This window comes from Rhea americana, unplaced genomic scaffold (assembly GCF_003343005.1).
Source record: "Rhea americana isolate MKP2758 unplaced genomic scaffold, rheAme1 scaffold_10, whole genome shotgun sequence".
Classification (NCBI taxonomy): Eukaryota; Metazoa; Chordata; class Aves; order Rheiformes; family Rheidae; genus Rhea; species Rhea americana.
The window spans coordinates 4,515,080-4,534,198 of NW_028185039.1; the positions used below are offsets into that span (position 1 = coordinate 4,515,080).

Genomic DNA, 19,119 nt, shown 5'->3' on the forward strand with positions numbered 1-19,119 from the left:
GTCATAGATTTATAAGATATGATTCCTGAGCACTAAGGGTTTTTTCCTCAATACCTCTGTCCTGTGTAGATGACCTAAACATGCCTGCAAAGGAAGTGTATGGAGCCCAGCCACCTATTGAACTTCTCAGACAGTGGATTGATCATGGTCACTGGTATGACAAGAAAGATACATCCAAGATTAATATCATAGATGTCCTGCTTGTTTCAGCCATGGGCCCACCTGGGGGAGGCAGGAATGATATTACAGGTAGGAAATCTGTAAAGTATAGTACAAAGCATATGTAAGCATAACAGAAAAATATACCATGATGGCGAGTTGTTATCTAACTTACTGAAGTTAAGAGGTAGGTTTGATTTTGCTGATGACAAAGTCTGCCTTTATCCGTCACTTGTAAATCTACAGATACATTCACTATCTGGGTCATTCCAAACAGAAGAAGTCTATGTGTTCAAGTTTAAATCTGTACCTTTCTTTAGGGTGAGTTTAATCAACCTTAGAAACAAATGATGAAAATAATACTAACCTTTGAAAAATTGGACACTTTTTCCATTTTCTATCCTTTGGGAAGGGATGAGAATACATTTTCTTGCTAGGTCTGTTTGGCTGTCATGTCAATTCTCATCTGAAACTGTATCTCCTGCTGCTAAGCTGGGCTGTCTGTACTTACTGCAGAGGTAGCTTGATCCTTGCAAGTCCTTCATTCCTGTCGTATCAGCATAAGGGAGGTGATACCTTTTAATGCAAAAGTTATGTCAATAAAAGGCCTAATGCATTAAGAACTATACTGTTATAAGGCACTTTACGGTAGTATAACTTATTTTGCTTTATATAAACACTCTAACAGTGCTTTGAGGAGGCTTTATCACAATAACTATTCTGATACAGCTAAAGTTGTAAAATTTGCTACTGTATAGACTGGATTTTTTAAATTGAAACTGAGAACAAGGTGGTTTTGTGAAGTTTTACTGTGCCATATTATAACCAACTGGGCTAATGTGAACTGAAATTTAAATTTGTGAGGTAACCACCTTAACGTAGTGGAGGTTCACGTCTTCTATATTAAAAACAGAAGTTCTTCTAAGAGAAGTACTGACACAAAATATGTGAATGAGTTTATATTCCTTTTGTGTCACTGCTGGTGCAGAAATTTGYCAGTATCAGAATCCTGGAGCTGAAGCCTGATTCAAATGTTGTTTGAGTCGCACTCTTATGAGAACCAATCCTAGGCAAATGCTAGCTGTAAGGTGCAAAAAAGCCTGGATGTTCCTAGATCTTTATGCATTTTTTTCTGTGTATTATAGGACGCTTCACACGCCACTTGAATATTATATCTATATGTTCTTTTGATGATGACATATTAGCCAAGATTTTTACTGCAATTGCTGACTGGCACTTTAGCAAAGGCTTTGAGTCTGTGTTTCTCAGGTAATACGATGCATTTCTAGTAACACCTTTGTCGTATTTTCTCCTGTAATTTATCTTCAGATCTCATAATTCTATCTCTTTTTCCCTTTTAAGGCTAAGCAAGACGATGGTCCATGCTACAATGGCAATTTATAAAATGGCAGTTGAGAATTTTCTCCCAACTCCTTCCAAATCCCATTATGTCTTTAATCTACGGGATTTTTCCCGAGTTATTAAAGGAGTGTTGCTCTGTCCACACACTCACTTGCAAGTAAGCTCCTTTTTTATTATATTCCTGAAAGAAAGAGCAATGGACAAATTAAGTTATTGGTATAATATTAGTAAACAAACACCTCATAAAATATGTGAATTATGTTTTCAATATATTTACATTATAAAAATCAGGCTAGCTCTTGAATACCTTGCTATGTGCTTTTTGTCTCTATGACTGAAGTAGACAGCTGTCATTTACATTAATGTTGTTTATATGTATTACAGTCAGACCTGAAGTCCAAGGTCCACCTGTTAAGGGTTGTATATCAAGTTAGACAGTCCCATCTCTTGTATTTGAAAAATAAATATATAAAAGAAAAAAAATGTGAGAAAAGATTTATTTTCTCTCTTTCACAAGTGGGAATCAGTGAAGAAGACTGAATAATGTAGCCCAGAAATGCTTCTAGCTGTCATCACAAACCAGAAATAAATACTGACAGATGTGTATGACTTTTATCCTTCTATTTTTTTCATCCATTTACACTAAAATGGCAGTTTAGAGAAGTATTAAAAGATTTACTTCTATCAGGGGGAATGTTGCTGTTGCAGAAACAGAACTAAATAGCTACAGGCTATTCAGCAGGCATCTTAGCCAGCAACCGAGTTAGAGCAAGGCTAGGATTACAGCCCATGAGCCATCCCATAGAAAGATTTATTGTTTATGCTGGGAGGAGATTGATACAGTAGAGAAAAATGAGTTGGCATAAGAGTCTCAGATTGTGTTAGCAGGAAAGATAAGATGGTTATTAGGTGAGGAAGCCAGTTAGGTTAGCAGATGCTGAGCCATGTGCTGAATGGCTTGAAGCTGGAAGGTTCCCGCTGAGTTTAGCAAAAGATATGTCTGGGTCCGAATGGACATTTCCATCCTTCTACTTTCAAACAAATTCTATCTTAGCTATATTTACCTATTTTTTTTGTGCTTACATTTGCAGGATGGAGATAAGCTGATCAGACTTTGGATTCATGAGGTTTACCGAGTTTTCTATGATCGCTTAGTTGATCAGGAGGACAGAAAGGTGTTCTTTCAGATGGTAAAAGAGACAACATCAAATAGCTTCAAGCAGAGCATCGATAAGGTATTTTAGGGTAATGTGCTGGGCCCAAGAATGAGACTGACACATTTTCAGAAATATTTGGACATTTGAGACTGTGTTAGTATTTGAGACTGTATTAGTATTGGACACATTTTGAATGATTTCCAGCAATGCATCTACAAAGTTTAGATCGGCTTCTATTTGTATTAGGTATTATACATATTCTTAGGCAAGTTAGTACAAATTACTCCATATAAGAATGACTCATGACTTCAAAAGGATTCTGTGTAGATACAGGGGACTATCTGGAATAAGTGCCTTACCAATATTTATCTGTGCTCTTGCTTAACTTAGGATTTGAAAGAGCCTATGGGAGTAGTGGGTGATTTGTGAGAATCCTTTTGGGAACTTGTCCTATATTTGACAGCAAAATCACTCTGTGAGATATGCACAGGTGGAAACTTGCATGTCAGCCTACAGTCTATTACCCCATTTAGGTGGTAAAAAAAAGATAATAACCAGAATAGCTATAAAAGAGTGCTTCCCACAGTATTCTAGGTGGATAAGGATGGTTATTACTTTAAGGAAAATAATTCTATAGTAGTCTGAATTATCTGTTGATTCTTGTCTTTTCTGTAGGTACTGAGTCATCTCTCACCTACTGGCAAGATCTCTGATGATAATATTCGCAGCCTGTTCTTTGGAGACTATTTGAAGCCAGACAGTAACGTAAAAGTGTATGATGAAATCACGAACTTAAAGCAACTGACAACCGTGATGGAATACTACCTTGAGGAGTACAACAATGTCAGCAAAGCACCGATGTCATTGGTCATGTTCAAATTTGCTATTGAGCATATCTCAAGGATATGCAGGGTACTAAAGCAGGACAATGGGCATCTGTTATTGGTGGGAATTGGTGGGAGTGGCCGACAAAGTGCTACCAAGCTGGCCACCTACATGAATACCTTTGAGCTCTTTCAAATTGAAATTACAAAATCCTATGGAATAAATGAATGGAAAGAGGATATTAAACGAGTCCTGCTGAAAGCTGGTGTTGCTAACAAGAATGTGTCCTTTTTGTTCTGTGATAATCAAATAAAGGATGAAGCATTTGTAGAAGATATCAATATGCTTTTAAATACCGGTGATGTGCCTAATATCTTTGCAGCTGATGAGAAAGCTGAAATTGTAGAGAAAATGCAAGGTGCAGCAAGGACAGAGAACAGGAAAATTGAAGCCACTCCCCTTGCTATGTACAATTTCTTTATTGAAAGGGTGAAGAAAAATTTGCATATTGTCTTAGGTCTGTATAGTGTATTATTTCTTAGGGTAATTTTTGTTGCTTCCTAACTGCAAGCAAACTTAGGTAATGATTAGATTTTTTTTTCTAGCAATGAGCCCTATTGGAAATGCATTCAGGAATCGGTTACGAATGTTCCCTTCACTGATAAACTGCTGCACCATTGATTGGTTCCAAACCTGGCCTAYGGATGCTTTGGAAATGGTTGCTGACAAGTTTTTAGAGGATGTTGAACTCGAAGATGACATTAGAAAAGGGTATGAGTTTATCTCAAGAAATGTATGAAGCAGAGGGTTACCTCCCCTTTACCAAACATGCATAATCAGTGAACTATCCTTATAAATGGGCAAACTGTCCTCGTAAATGGGCCAAGCTAAGCCAACTCTTTGGCTTCAGTGGGAGTCAAAGATACCTAGCTATATATATATCTGATGTTTCTGAAAATCAGGCCACTCCATGCAAGGAGGATTTTGTCCAAAATATTTTTGTAATGAGGAAAAAACAATTCTGCCTTTACTAAGACTCATATAGTTTCACAGACTTAGAGCAGTTTCCTCATGACAGACTGTATTTACRTAATAATATGGATAAATTTTCTCTAGGGTTGTGTCAATGTGCAAGTATTTCCAAGAAAGTGTGAGAGAGCTTTCCATCAGCTATTACAGTACCTTGCGAAGACACAACTATGTAACACCAACTTCTTATCTAGAATTGATTCTCACCTTTAAGACTCTGCTGCATAGCAAAAGGCAAGAAGTTGACATGATGAGAAACCGTTATCTTATGGGACTTCAGAAACTTGACTTTGCATCTTCACAAGTAAGTTTCAGCTGAAAACACTGAATGCATGGCATATAAATACTTTAGTACAGCGCATCTGTATTTGCTAATTAATCTAATTAAATATAAGTTTTATTCCCTCTTCACTATATTCATCATCCTATTAGCAATTTTCTTCAGAAGACCACCAGGAAAAATTAGGCATTAAAAAAAAGAAAAAAAAAGAAAAAAAAAAAAGAAAGAAAGAAAAAAGAAAAGGAAAAAAAGTGGTGTGTAACTTTGGATCATAGCATTTAATAGAAAGCTAAAAGAAATTGATGGAACTTACCAAAAGTACAAGGAAAAAAACAAATTTAGTTGTTTTCTCAAATCCTTATATAGAGAATCCATGGCTCAGCATCCTAGTACCTATTACCCTTTTCAAAATAGGGGAGAAGGTGAAGATTGTAAGAAGATAATGAAAATTAATTCCTGTGCAAATTACCAGTAGGCAACTGATCAGATCCCCTGTGAAACCTCTCCTTTCTCAACCCAGATGATCCAGGGGTTCCCTCCAACAGACAAAGTAAAGGGGCTGCCAGACACTTGCCTGATGAGGAACATCCTGTTTGAAGCTGTTGCTGTCACTAGCTCTATGCTCCCTTCCTAGTTTCTTCTGGATTTGTTATCCACCTGCATAAGAAAGAATTATTTTAGGTTCCATAAACTAAAATTCACTGTGAGAAAAAATATAATGAATCAGTGTTTTAAAATTCTATTTCCTTATGTAAAACAGCTCTTAGTAAAAATAGACTAGAGCATTATTTTGATAATTATTGTAGATCAAATGTCCCTTTTTAGATTGTGTTAATATAGCATCTTCTGATCTTCCTAAGACATCAAGGAAAAGTGTATACAATTGCTTACAAGTATTTTTTCTTGATTTCTGTTATGTTGATCAGGTTGTAGAGATGCAGAAAGAACTAACTGCCCTTCAGCCTGAACTGATACGAACTTCTGCAGAAACAGAGAAAATGATGATCCAGATTGAAAAGGAAACAGTTGCAGTAGATGCAAAAAAGGAACTGGTGTCTGCAGATGAAAAAGAGGCTAATGAAGCTGCAGCTGTTGCTAAAGCTATTAAGGTAGTTTACAAGGGCGTAAGCCTGCAATGCAATGGGTTCCAACTTCTTTCCAAATAAATGGGAGTTGTGAGGATGTGTTAATGGGCTGATCCAAGCTCCTAAAGTATCGAAGTTGCAAGAGATGTTCCTAATGTAAACAAGGTAAATTTTGGTGGCTATATAGCAGCTGTTTCTGTACTAATATATTCTCCTTCTCAGCAGATCTGATTATGCTGAGTAGTTAGATGATACTGTTTCCAGGCCCTGAGACACTGATTCAGACTTAGGTGAGGTAACTTGGCATAGCATTGCATTGAGCCCTATTAGATATAACTTTAGAGATAGGACCACAGACAGATGTTTATAGCACAAAGTTTCCTGCCAGAAGCTGCAGGATTCTTCAGTGTTTTTTGTGGCTAGTTGGGAATGCCGGTGATATGTTATTGCTGAGATCTGGCATAATTGTTGCATTCTGCTCTAATAGCAACATGTGCATGATAAAGGATTTAAACTACTTGATGCATGTTTTCTTTGTATTTAGCACTGTAAGATTTAACTAGGAGTAATTGTGTCTAATATGCATTTTATTGCTCCTTGTCAGATCAGAAGGGACTTTGAATTTGATAAGTTGTCTGACTTTCTCAGCTATCAGTTCACCTAATGGAAGTTACTACATTTCTCTACAAGCCCTTCCTCTAAGTATCAAACAGATTGTGAAAGTAGTTGTCTGTGGAAGAAGCCCAATGTTGTGAAGAGTCTTTTTACTGGGTACTTACAAGCGCAGAATCTTCACTGATGCTRTGTGGGAATTTCTCAGAGTGGAGTAGTCAGCTTGTGGGTCTGGTATTGTATGAAGGGTTACAGGTTTGTGCACAATGTCTTTACAGGATGAATGTGAAGGAGACCTTGCTGAGGCCATGCCAGCTTTGGAGGCAGCGCTTGCAGCTCTTGATACCTTGAATCCTTCAGACATCTCTCTTGTGAAATCCATGCAGAACCCACCGGGTCCTGTTAAGCTTGTCATGGAGAGTATCTGTGTCATGAAGGGAATGAAACCAGAGAGAAAGCCTGATCCAAGTGGCAGTGGTAATGATGGGTATTTGTGTTATCCTTGCCCTAGGAATTCTTGGGGTACTGCTGTGTTGTACAGCGAAGTGCTTCTGGTGTGGCTGCAGCCACATGCACCAAAAGTGAATTTTTGCTAGCAATGACTTGTAATAACATTGTACAGCTAAGAGCTTATTTTGCAACTGTAACATATTACACTTGCTTGGCACAGTAAYATAAACTTTGTAATATGTTCCTAGTTAGCAAAAAGTCACTTCTYCAGCTTACTTTTAGCTGTTTTGATTTGCATTACCTGGAGAAACTCCAGGAGCTTGAGATTTGCTGTGCACCATTCACCTGTATTTTGCATTCTAATCCCTGTTACCAAACACCGTCTCATATGTTGGGAGACAGATTTCTGTCTGTCCTCAGCCATAGATAATTACTCCAATCATCTCTTTCTGTGCTGGTTGTGGTAGTATTATAAAATTGCACAGGATTTATGATGTAGGGAAGGAAAGGGATTTGTTTCTTCCACTTTCCTTCTACCTTACTCCCCTGCATTTTAACTCTTAATTATTGAAGTAGGACTTCTGTAATCGTATCTTTCATCCAAAACTGTCCGACATAGATTAGCAAGAAACTCCTTTACAGTTAGTGATTTATATAATAAGCTCAACTAAGAATGAGTGTATAGAAATGTTTTCTTTATTTTGCTTTTGACTGATTTTTAGAATTAATATGTAATTAATACATATATGTACTAGTTTCCAGTGTGACATAGATTAATGGTGCTAATGTTCCTGTCTGAATTTCTGAAGGTAAGGAATTTCTTAAACTCTTTAACAGTGATTGTATAGCAAAATTCTGTTGCAAAATCACTGATATTAATTCTTCATATTATGTTTCAAGTATTTTTTTTGGTTTGAACATTCATAATTTAAGTTTGATTTTAACATTATGTGCAATATAGGTAAAATGTTGGAAGACTACTGGGGACCTTCTAGAAAAATCCTTGGAGATCTGAAATTCCTTGAGAGCTTAAAGACATATGACAAGGATAATATTCCTCCTGCTATAATGAAGAGAATTAGAGAGAGGTTTATTAGTCATCCAGATTTTCAGCCAGCTGTCATTAAAAATGTATCATCTGCCTGTGAAGGACTATGCAAGTGGGTGCGAGCCATGGAGGTGTATGATCGTGTTGCAAAAGTGGTTGCCCCAAAGCGTGAGCGTTTGAGAGATGCAGAAGGATTATTGGACATTCAAATGCAGAAGCTAAAAACAAAACGAGCAGAACTTAAGGAGGTAGTTGATCACCTTCAAGCTTTGAATGATGAGTTGGAAAGCATGAATGATCGGAAGAGAGAACTAGAAAATAGTATAGAAATCTGTTCAGAAAAGCTTGTGAGAGCTGAACAGCTAATTAGTGGTCTTGGTGGAGAGAAAGACAGGTGGACAGAAGCTGCACGATTGTTAGGAATCCGATATGTAGACCTTACAGGAGATGTATTGTTATCTTCAGGAACAGTTGCTTATTTGGGAGCCTTCAGTGTAGATTATCGCCTAGAATGTCAAAAGCAGTGGCAAGTCCTGTGCAATGAGAAGAACATACCGTGCTCCAGTGATTTTAGCTTAAGTAATACCCTTGGGGATCCAGTCAAAATTCGTGCATGGCAAATTGCTGGATTGCCAATTGATTCTTTTTCCATCGACAATGGCTTAATTGTTTCGAACTCAAGAAGATGGGCTTTAATGATAGATCCTCAAAGGCAAGCTAACAAGTGGGTAAAAAATATGGAGAAAAATAACAGGCTGTCAGTTATCAAATTATCTGACACAAATTATGTGAGGACTTTGGAAAATGCTATTCAGCTTGGAACACCCGTCTTGCTAGAAAATATTGGTGAAGAACTAGATGCTTTCTTAGAACCCATTTTATTAAAGCTAACATTCAAACAACAAGGAGTAGAATACATGAGATTAGGAGAAAATATAATTGAATATTCAAGAGATTTCAGGTTTTACATAACAACCCGTTTAAGAAATCCTCATTATCTTCCTGAAGTGGCTGTAAAAGTTTGTCTACTCAACTTCACAATTACACCTCTGGGTCTTCAGGATCAACTTCTTGGAATTGTAGCTGCAAAGGAAAAGCCTGAGCTTGAAGAAAAGAAAAATAAACTGATTATAGAAAGTGCAGCCAACAAGAAACAATTAAAGGAAATAGAAGATAAAATCCTGGAGGTCCTTTCAAAGTCAGAAGGAAACATCTTAGAAGATGAAACAGCAATTAATATTTTGTCTTCATCCAAAGAGTTATCTGAAGAAATCTCTGAAAAGCAAGAAATTGCTTCTGTAACTGAAATGCAAATAGATTCTACTCGAATGGGGTATAAACCAGTTGCTGTTCATTCAGCTATTGTCTTCTTCTGCATTTCTGATCTGGCAAACATTGAACCTATGTATCAGTATTCGTTGATTTGGTTCATTAACTTATATGTTCAATCTATTGCTAATAGCAAAAAGAGTGACGATCTGGAAGAGAGAATAAAAAATATAATTGAGCATTTCACAATAAGCATCTATAATAATGTCTGTCGTTCACTGTTCGAGAAAGACAAACTGTTATTCTCCTTCCTCCTGACAGTAGGGATTATGAAGGGAAAAGACCAAATAGATGATGAGGTTTGGCGTTTCCTTCTGACAGGAGGTGTTGCTCTTGATAATCCTCACCCCAATCCAGCTCCAGAATGGCTATCTGACAAATCGTGGGCTGAGCTAGTACGTGCATCTTGTCTGACAAACCTTCAGGGACTAATGGAACACGTAAGAGAGAATGTTTCAGAGTGGCAACTAATATATGACTCTGTAAGACCCCATGAAGAAGCTTTCCCAGATGTGTGGAACACAGTAATGGGGTTAGATCGTATGGTTATTCTCAGATGTTTGAGACCTGACAAGATTGTTCCAGCAGTGCGGGTGTTCATCATAGAAAATATGGGAAGAACATTCATTGAACCACCTACTTTTGATTTGGGAGGAAGTTACAATGATTCCAATTGCTGTGCCCCTTTGATTTTTGTATTATCACCAGGTGCTGATCCTATGGCAGGTGAGACTGGTATTAAAAAAAAATCTTTTTTTTTTAATCTGATTAAATGGCACTGAGTGAAACTAAACTTACAAGTACAGGTCCTTTTGTTTGATTTTTATAGTACAATACAACAATGATGGTATTAGCCTCTGTTTCAAACAGTTGCATCAGTCCATGTGTATGAAATGACAGTAAAATTGCTGGAGGGGGTGTGTGGAGGTGCTGGTGATGAAATGTCTAGATCTCTGAGCAGCTCTGCAGAGGTCTAACGGATTTTCATATCCAGGCCAGATTCTTATTCATACTTTTTTAACAAATTATGCCAATGGGTTTTTGGGACTTGCCTTAGTGTTTTTGCAGCCCCTCCTCCAGAAAGTTTCCTCTCTCTTGGTTGCTGATGGTGATGGACTGTATGACTATGCTTTAAAACACTTTTGTTAAATGTCCTTAAAAAAAAAGAAAGAAAGTTATTTTTAAACTTGTTTTTCTGCCAGAAGAATTGTAATATGGAACCACACTGTAAAAATGTATTTCCAGGAGGTGCTGGCTTTGATGGCAAAGCTGAAGGTTTGTTTTTAATTCAGATCTAAAGTTCCAGTTTACAGCTCACCCCGTAAACAATTGTACCAGGAAAATAGAGAGAGTGGAGAGCTGTAGTGCAGGCTGGGAATGAGCAGTCAGGACTGAAGGAGAGGACAGGCACTTAACCTGGCTAGTATCTCTTTCTGTTTTGCTTTATACATCTAAATTTTAGCAAATGCCTAAGGAACACAGTGACTGATACCACATTAGATACCATTTCTGGATTGTTGTTTTTAGTATTTGAGTAAAATATATATTGACTTCTGTGTCTTTCTTCACATGTGTGAAACTTGCCATCGCAGGTTTGTTAAAATTTGCTGATGATCTTGGCATGGGAGGCACAAGCATTCAAACTATTTCACTTGGACAGGGCCAGGGCCCAATAGCAGCAAATATGATTTATCAGGCAATTACTGATGGAACCTGGGTAGTGTTACAAAACTGCCATCTTGCAACCAGCTGGATGCCCACTCTGGAAAAAATCTGTGAGGAAGTTATAGTGCCTGAGAATACCAATGATAAGTTCAGGTAGGATTTTTCATGTTTTGATCTTTTTAATGAGTATTTATTGTTTGCTGGAGATACTAATTAAAAAAAAAGTACATCTTCTGTATGAACAACTAAGAGTAACATTTATGTTGTTTAACGTGCAATAAAAAATAAAGATACCGAATCATGACACCATCTTTTCTATTTGTCCAACATCATCTACTGTATGCCTGCATTTTAGACCAAACTTAGATGTTATCCAAACATTACAGTTAAACAGGTAACAAAACTCAGTCTTCGGCAGATCGATCTTGAGGATTTGTCAATACTGATAGTTTTTTGATGATGATGATGTGCTTTTTTATTCTTTTCAGATTGTGGTTAACCAGTTATCCATCAGAAAAGTTTCCTGTTAGTATCCTCCAGAATGGCATTAAAATGACAAACGAACCTCCAAAAGGGGTTAGAGCAAACCTCCTTCGATCGTATCTTAATGACCCCATCTCTGACCCTGTGTTCTTTAGCAGTTGCCAAAAGCCAGAAATGTGGCAAAAAATGCTTTTTGGCCTTTGCTTTTTCCATGCTCTGGTGCAGGAAAGGAGGCACTTTGGACCATTGGGTAAGGCTTAGATGATTTGCACATTGTCTTAAATGGATTAGGAGTTTTAATATGCATTTTTACACCCTCTCTGTGAAAAGGTAGTATTGTCATTACAAGAATACAGCAAAATGAAAGTAAAGTCTGTATTCCACAGAACAGAATAAAGTTTTTAAAAGCTACAAACTGCATGGATTCTTACTCAAGCAAAGCTACTTAAAATATTAATCTAGGTGAGGACTAGAAAGTGCAATTTCCCAAGTAAATATATCATAATCTATTTACATTAAATTGTAAGTTAATCGATTAGTATTAGTATATTATTGTGGTTCTCACCAACTATAGTAATTCATTCATCAAAAGCAGTTCTGTTTAAATTTTCATCATTAAAGATGCATCTTCTTCAGCAATGGTTTGTTATTTGTGTGTGTAGTTTTGTTTTAGAAAAGCTAATGCATATGTTTGTGTGCTGTGAGACTAAAATTTATGTAGTTGCATTGTATTGACTGTAATACAACAATGAAAAGATAAGTAAGATTTGTGATTCAGTTTTTACTAAATTTATAAATACTCTTAAAAGACCACGATATATTTAGAAAACAGTATAGAATTCTGATGTTTTTCATAAAATATAGAAATATATGCAATTATAAGTATTTTTGTAACAATGTAAAGCTTGCACATTTCGTATTTCTCACTTGTGCAGTACACAGCCAGCTAAATGCCATGGCTTCATTAGGTGTTGTCTGGCAGCTGTTATCTTCTTTTCTGTAGAAGTTGTCTAATACTATCAACATTTCCTGAGCATGGTTATCAGTGTAATGCACCATTGCTGATACATCTTTTCTGAATTGGACAGGGTGGAATATTCCATATGAGTTCAATGAATCTGACCTCAGAATCAGTATGCGACARATCCAGATGTTTCTGAATGAATATGAAGAAATCCCATTTGAAGCTCTGACATATCTAACAGGTACAGATGTTGCACTTGCTAACACGTGTTGACTTGCTATGCACTTTCAACTGATACAGGGGTAAACTGATACATACTGATGAGCAGATGTAGTGGATTCCATTCAGGTTTACTTTCTTGGTCTTTCACACCCAGACAAGTTGGATCCCAAGCCCTCAGATCTGATTGCTCTCTTCACTTACCTGCGAGAGTTACTAATGGTCCAGCAAACCTCCTGGTCTTTGTTTCGCATTTGTCAAATCAAAACATCAGTGGCCTTTGTTTCACCTTAGCTGATCAATATGTCAGATCCTGACAGAGTAAGCACTGGTGGTTTGCTGGAGGATGTGATAATCCTCGTCAGGTTAAAGCAATAGGTGTTRGCCTGTGTAAATAACTAGTAAGATGTTTCTTGATTACTGTGGCTGTTTAGTTCTCATTCTTCAGAAGGATGGCTAGTTATTGGCACCTTCTTTCTCACGCTTAAAAAGATGATTCTCAATTTTTAATATATCAAATATTATGTTTAGCTTTATAAAAATAATTTGGGGGGGGTCAAGATTAAGGAGAAAAAAATAATGAACTGAATTTGTAGCTGTTTCCTTCACTTCATGTCAGTGCTATTTATTTCCTCTTAGTCAAGTGACATATCTCCCCTCATTGCTTGCCCATTACTTAGAACTCTCCAAACCCTTCTGCACAGTGGTTCTGCATATTTGCATTCCTTTCTTTTCTATTGCATACATATATAATGAGTTTTGAGTTTACATGAAAGGGACGAGAGGAAGAGCAGCTATATAGCACTGTGCAAATTTTGAAAGTTGACTGGCTTAAAAAGTTCTTACTAAGAGAATTTAAAGCAAACAAGCTGCCATTTGGAAAGTGACATTTTTCACGGTGACATGAAAAGCAGTTTCCCAGACCAGCTCGGTATGTTTCTTATACCTTTCACTATCAAAACACACAAATCTAATTTCTGTTGAATCAGTGGAAGTATAGTGCCTAAAAACTTTTGAAGATCTGGACCTTCAGGTATTCAGCTTACTGGAGTTATTCAGTAATGCTAAACACTTTCTATATGTTCATTGACTTTCAATTTTTCATCCTGATTTTGTGTCCTTTCCCAGGAGAATGTAACTATGGTGGGAGAGTAACAGATGATAAAGACAGGCGTCTTCTCCTGTCCCTTCTTTCCATAGTCTATAACAAGGATATAGAGCAGGACAAATATATGCTTGCACCTGGAGATGACTACTACATACCACCACACGGTCCATACGAGGTGAGGAGATAATGGATACAAGTTCTCCCAAAGTCATTTAGAAAAAGCCTATCTGTGCGCTCTGAGACTCTGAGTACAACAAACAGAAAACAAAACAAAAAAAAGCCCCATAAGGTCACAAAGCCATACCAGAATGTATCATTAATGTATAGAATACAGATCTGGAACAACACACATGAATGCAGATGTAGGGATCTTCTGATATTCCAGTGTTTGTCAGTGCAGAGACCCATCCCTGTGCAGGTTTCCAATACAATTCTGAAAGAGCTGATAYGAGTCAGAGCTCAGGACTTTGCAGGGGAATTCTGTGTCCCCTTGCAACCACTTCTGTTACGATAGAAGTGATCAGAGTGAGGAGGTAGAATGACAGGTATATACATGAGTGCACAGATTCACTGGCCTCAGTTTCTTTCCTCTTTTTCCCTTTTGCCAGCTGCTTGGATATAACAAATGTGCTTAAATCCCACCCATTAGTATAACCTGCAGTTGTAGGGTTGTAGGGCTGATACACTCAGCATCCTAACCTTTCCAGGAACTCCTACCAGTGCTCCTTGCATATTTGTTATGAACATTCCCTTCTCTTGCTTTCTGTACAGAACGGATGAGGCAGTACAGTCTTTCCAAATGCTGGGCTCTTTTGTGTTTGGAATCTGGAAGTATGTGCATGTTGTGTTCATTGTATACTTATAAAAATGTATGTTTCCTGGCTTGTCTAGATGTAGCTCTTTCAGCTTTTTGAAACTGTTTGCTGACACTGGATTTCAGCAGCAGCATATGAAATGTAGCAGGGTTTATTAGTCAACATAGGAAATTAGGTGAGCTTGCTACTTGCCTGAGGGCGGTAAGGACAAATCCTCAGCAAGTCTTTGAATCATTCAAAACTTGTATATTTATCTCTGTGGGCAGGGCAAAGCAATTTATGGGTGATTTGACTGGGATTTTGTGTTTGATTATGAATGGGAATATTCTGCCAAAGACAGATTGTATTTATTGATCATTTATGAATATATCATTGCATGACTTTGGTACCTAAATGTTTCTTTTACAGTCTTATATTGAATTCCTACGAGGCTTACCAATTACAACACACCCTGAAGTGTTTGGGCTTCATGAAAATGCAGACATTACCAAGGATAACCAAGAGACTAATCAGCTTTTTAGTGGAGTGCTCCTGACTTTGCCTAGAGAAGCAGGGGGAGGTGGCAAGTCTCCTCAGGTAATTGGTGAAGAAAGATCAACGTGCACTCTGGAAAGATGCTCTTTCCTGTCATGCCTTAGGTTTCAGAGGAATCTAACACCTCTCATTACATGACTGAAGGCTTCCTTCCTAGGGAAGTCTGGGCTATAACAGCACTTCCACTCTATATTATTATTCCTTGAATGTTCAGTTGTTGAGATGCAATTTTTGCCGCTTCAATTTCTACAGCCCCAAACTTGTAATTGTGCTTGAGTAATTTGTATGGCTCAAAGAAAAGGGGCAGTGTGCAGAATGGAGTCACTTGGACCCCAGTCCTCCCCGTTATCTATACCTCTGTGAGACCTGACAGTGGAGATGCTGAGAATTTCTTTCCTTATCCTATCCTGGCAGTTCCTCAAGTCACTCAGGTCAAATCCATGCCCTATTGAGACACACACAGATGATCTTCCAAGCCCCTAAGGATTTGACTTCCTACGTTTTGTATACAAGTAGATTGTTGAATAGTGGAATCAATGAAGCCTCATTTCCTRTGAGGTTGACTAGTGAGTAAAGCTTCTCCCATGGCTGGGTTATTCCTGTGGTCTTCCTGTCATTCCCCCATGCTGCACACCTTGGCTTTTCCTTCATTGTGGCAATAGTAGGATTGTGCTTGTTTGCTCTGCTGCCTGTTTCTTCAAAAGTTGTCAAAACTCCTTTGCAAATTACACTGAAGTTACTAACAGTTTCTGAATTATTGGGAAGAAAAGCAGGCACACGCACAGACAGACAAGTTGATGTACAAAGAGAGTATGATCATGTAAGCTTTATTTGTCTAGGAAAATGAACTAAAATATTTTTGTAGTTACATAGTAAAAATATGAAACCTGTAGTTTTGATGAATTGATTTAATAAAAAGTAGGGGGAAAAAAAGCTCATTCAATACAAACTTGTGATTTCAGGAAACTGTTGAAGATTTGGCACRGGACATCCTATCCAAATTACCAAGTGACTTTAATGTTGAAGAGGTTATGAAGAAATACCCAGTACTTTATGAGGAGTCCATGAATACAGTGCTTAGGCAAGAATTGATCCGATTCAACAGGTGTGACTCAGTGTTTTGYGTAACATTACTAATACTGAAATATGCTTGTGCTAGCAGCTCACAAGCTTTATAAACAACTGTAAGCCTTTTACAATAAATTCTTCTTAACCCAATAGATTCTGCTTTGAATGTTCCTTTTTAAAAGCTGCAGCTGACTATCTGAATGTAGAAATGGTACCTATATTCTGGCAGTGTTAGCATAAATCAGATTTGACTTTGTTTTGTTGAGATGAGGCACTTTATTCCTTTTTCAGTCATCCGGTTCCCAGTATTCACAAAATAAAATGTTAGGTAGTGCCTGTGCCTGAATCTTAAAGCTTTTGTCATTTATTTCCCTTATCTAAAAGAAGAAATCTCAACATCTTTTGACTTTTGTGTTTTTTTTCTTTCTTTGTTTTTTTCCCTAGATAAATAATAATTTTGATAACTTCAGGCAGGATAAGGAATTTCTAACAAGGCATTCTCCAGCTTTAATAAGTCTTCATTCACGTCAGACTCAGAGGTCTTTTGCCAGATAGGAAGAAATAGGAAGTAAATAATGCAGTTACTTTTTTCTTTTTTTTTTTTTTTTTTTTTTTTTTTTTTTTTTTTTTTTGATCTGCAGGCTTACAGAAGTTGTTCGGAGCAGCCTTGTCAATTTAGGCAGAGCCATCAAAGGCCAGGTGTTAATGTCATCTGAACTTGAAGATGTTTTCAATAGCATGTTAATGGGAAAAGTACCGCCAATGTGGGCTGCCAAATCCTATCCATCACTGAAGCCGCTGGGAAGCTACGTATCTGATCTCCTCTCTCGTTTGGTCTTCTTCCAGGTACGCTAAACTGAGCCTGACAAGTCTATGGGATGAGTAGCTGAAAGCTAAATGGCTAAAATGTGTATCAGTACTGTCCTCATTCAGTAGTACTTGTACAGCTCCAGATTGTGAACTGTTTGCACACATTCATGACCAAATATACACAGAATTAATAGCACTGGAATTAACTCTGCAACTGCATAGCAGGGTGAGTCAGGAGCATGTACTTTGGCCCGAATACAGTGCAGCATTTGGTAGATCCCGTATTTCTATTTCTAGAAGATGCAGATTTACTTTGCATCAATGTCTTAATRACTTCCCTGCTCAAAGTAGTCCGAATCAGGAGTAAGAATGCTTTAGGAACAATCCTATAGTATGTAACAGGCACTGCTAGACTTTTATATATGTGCCTGTAAATCTCTTCCAAGTTCAATAAAAAGTGGTATCACAGCTTCTTGAACAGGCTATTTAATTCTTTACTCACCTTTCCAGTAAGTATTCCACACATTCTTACTGTACTTTTAAAATTACTTAAAATTTCAGATGTACTTTAAACAACTGAGGTACTGAGATAAATGTATTGGAACGTCATACAGTAAGTCTTGGGAGGAGAGAGGTGAAAAAGAGTGTCTGRAAAATTCTTTTAAGCAGAAGAGTTTCCCATTTGCTGGATTAGAGTATCATGTGGGCTTCTCTAATTTATTTTGGTTCCTGATGGCTCAGAATATTATGGGGACATTCTGCCCTTGCTTGTTTCTCCTACTGCCTTTTTGCTATACATCCAAAGATATTGGCCCAAGATCTCCTTAGCTGGCATCTTCATTATTTCCTCCAGGAGGAGCTGTATATACTGGCTGTAGTGGCAGACTGCCCTCACAGTGCTGCGTGAAGGTAGTATGTAGGAAAATCTGGTCCTTTTTCATAATAGATTAGTATTTACAAGACAGTAAATGTATTTTGATAAAAGTGCCCAAATTCCTTTTTTTTTTCTTCTTTCCTGGCTAGTATCTGGACTTCTCAAAATATATTTACTTTTTCAATTTTTTTCAGTAGCACTGAGCTCTGCTTGTTACAGAATGAGCGATTATTTTCATTACCATTGTAAACAACTGACTTCTGTGATTTGTTGCTGCTTCTGAATAATATTTATCTAACGGTAGCATCCAAAGGTTCCAAACAAGTCTGAGGACTCATGGTGTTGTTCAAGTACATCTGGAAAGACATCCCTTTGGTAGTGAATTTACAATGTGAAGCCCACAAATATGTTTTTTCTTATGTTTGTTTTTTCTCCCATAATCAGGATTGGGTCATCTATGGACCACCCACAGTCTTCTGGATATCAGGATTCTACTTCACTCAGTCTTTTTTGACAGGTGTTTCACAGAACTATGCTAGAAAATACACCATCCCAATCGATCATATTGGATTTGAATTTGAGGTAAGAAAATGTAGAGGATTTTTCTGAGTATTTTGAAATATGGTCTGAGGCARCAGTGAATAGGGTTTCTAAATGAAATGTCATTTAAAAGAATAGTTTGAYTGTCACTTACAGGATTTAGTATACACAATATAAAAATAAAACAAATGATTTAATTGTTCCAGGTGATGAAACAGGAGCATACAATGGAGAAAATGCCAGAAGATGGGGCATATGTAAAAGGCCTTTTCTTGGAAGGTGCACGATGGGATAGAGAATCCTTGCTGATTGGAGAATCACTTCCAAAAATCCTTTATGATTCTTTGCCTATAATTTGGCTGAAACCTGGAGAAAGTTCYACATTTCTACATGAGAACATCTATTCATGTCCTGTATACAAGACAAGTGCAAGAAGAGGTGTCTTATCCACTACGGGCCACTCCACCAACTATGTTCTCTCAGTTGARCTCCCTTCAGACAAGCCCCAGAAACACTGGATAAATCGAGGTGTGGCAGCACTATGCCAGTTAGATGACTGAGTGTTTGCAAGTCAAAACACTCACATTTTGCCATTAAAAGATGTACTTTACTCCCCAAGGGCTGCATTTTATTTTTTTTTTATTTATTTATTTTTTATCAGTACTTCCTGCTGATTTTAAAGCAGCTCCAGTTTCCTTTGGTT

At 37.4% G+C, this 19,119-nt stretch overlaps 1 protein-coding gene across 2 annotated transcripts in view; it reads left to right on the forward strand.

The window, feature by feature from the left end:
• The window catches only part of DNAH3 (dynein axonemal heavy chain 3), a 67,224-nt gene extending 48,248 nt beyond the window's left edge, over window positions 1–18,976 (forward strand). For both annotated transcript variants that reach the window (XM_085302125.1, XM_085302135.1), the window contains 19 exons: window positions 70–249; window positions 1,305–1,428; window positions 1,522–1,678; window positions 2,613–2,756; window positions 3,354–4,020; window positions 4,109–4,274; window positions 4,620–4,836; window positions 5,739–5,921; window positions 6,788–6,986; window positions 7,921–10,062; window positions 10,929–11,154; window positions 11,490–11,734; window positions 12,573–12,689; window positions 13,796–13,950; window positions 14,999–15,166; window positions 16,087–16,229; window positions 16,834–17,038; window positions 18,321–18,458; window positions 18,623–18,976. In XM_085302125.1, the coding sequence (XP_085158251.1) occupies window positions 70–249; window positions 1,305–1,428; window positions 1,522–1,678; window positions 2,613–2,756; window positions 3,354–4,020; window positions 4,109–4,274; window positions 4,620–4,836; window positions 5,739–5,921; window positions 6,788–6,986; window positions 7,921–10,062; window positions 10,929–11,154; window positions 11,490–11,734; window positions 12,573–12,689; window positions 13,796–13,950; window positions 14,999–15,166; window positions 16,087–16,229; window positions 16,834–17,038; window positions 18,321–18,458; window positions 18,623–18,976 (5,930 nt within the window). The remainder of the gene's footprint in view (window positions 1–69; window positions 250–1,304; window positions 1,429–1,521; window positions 1,679–2,612; window positions 2,757–3,353; window positions 4,021–4,108; window positions 4,275–4,619; window positions 4,837–5,738; window positions 5,922–6,787; window positions 6,987–7,920; window positions 10,063–10,928; window positions 11,155–11,489; window positions 11,735–12,572; window positions 12,690–13,795; window positions 13,951–14,998; window positions 15,167–16,086; window positions 16,230–16,833; window positions 17,039–18,320; window positions 18,459–18,622) is intronic.
• Window positions 18,977–19,119: the final 143 nt, after the last annotated feature.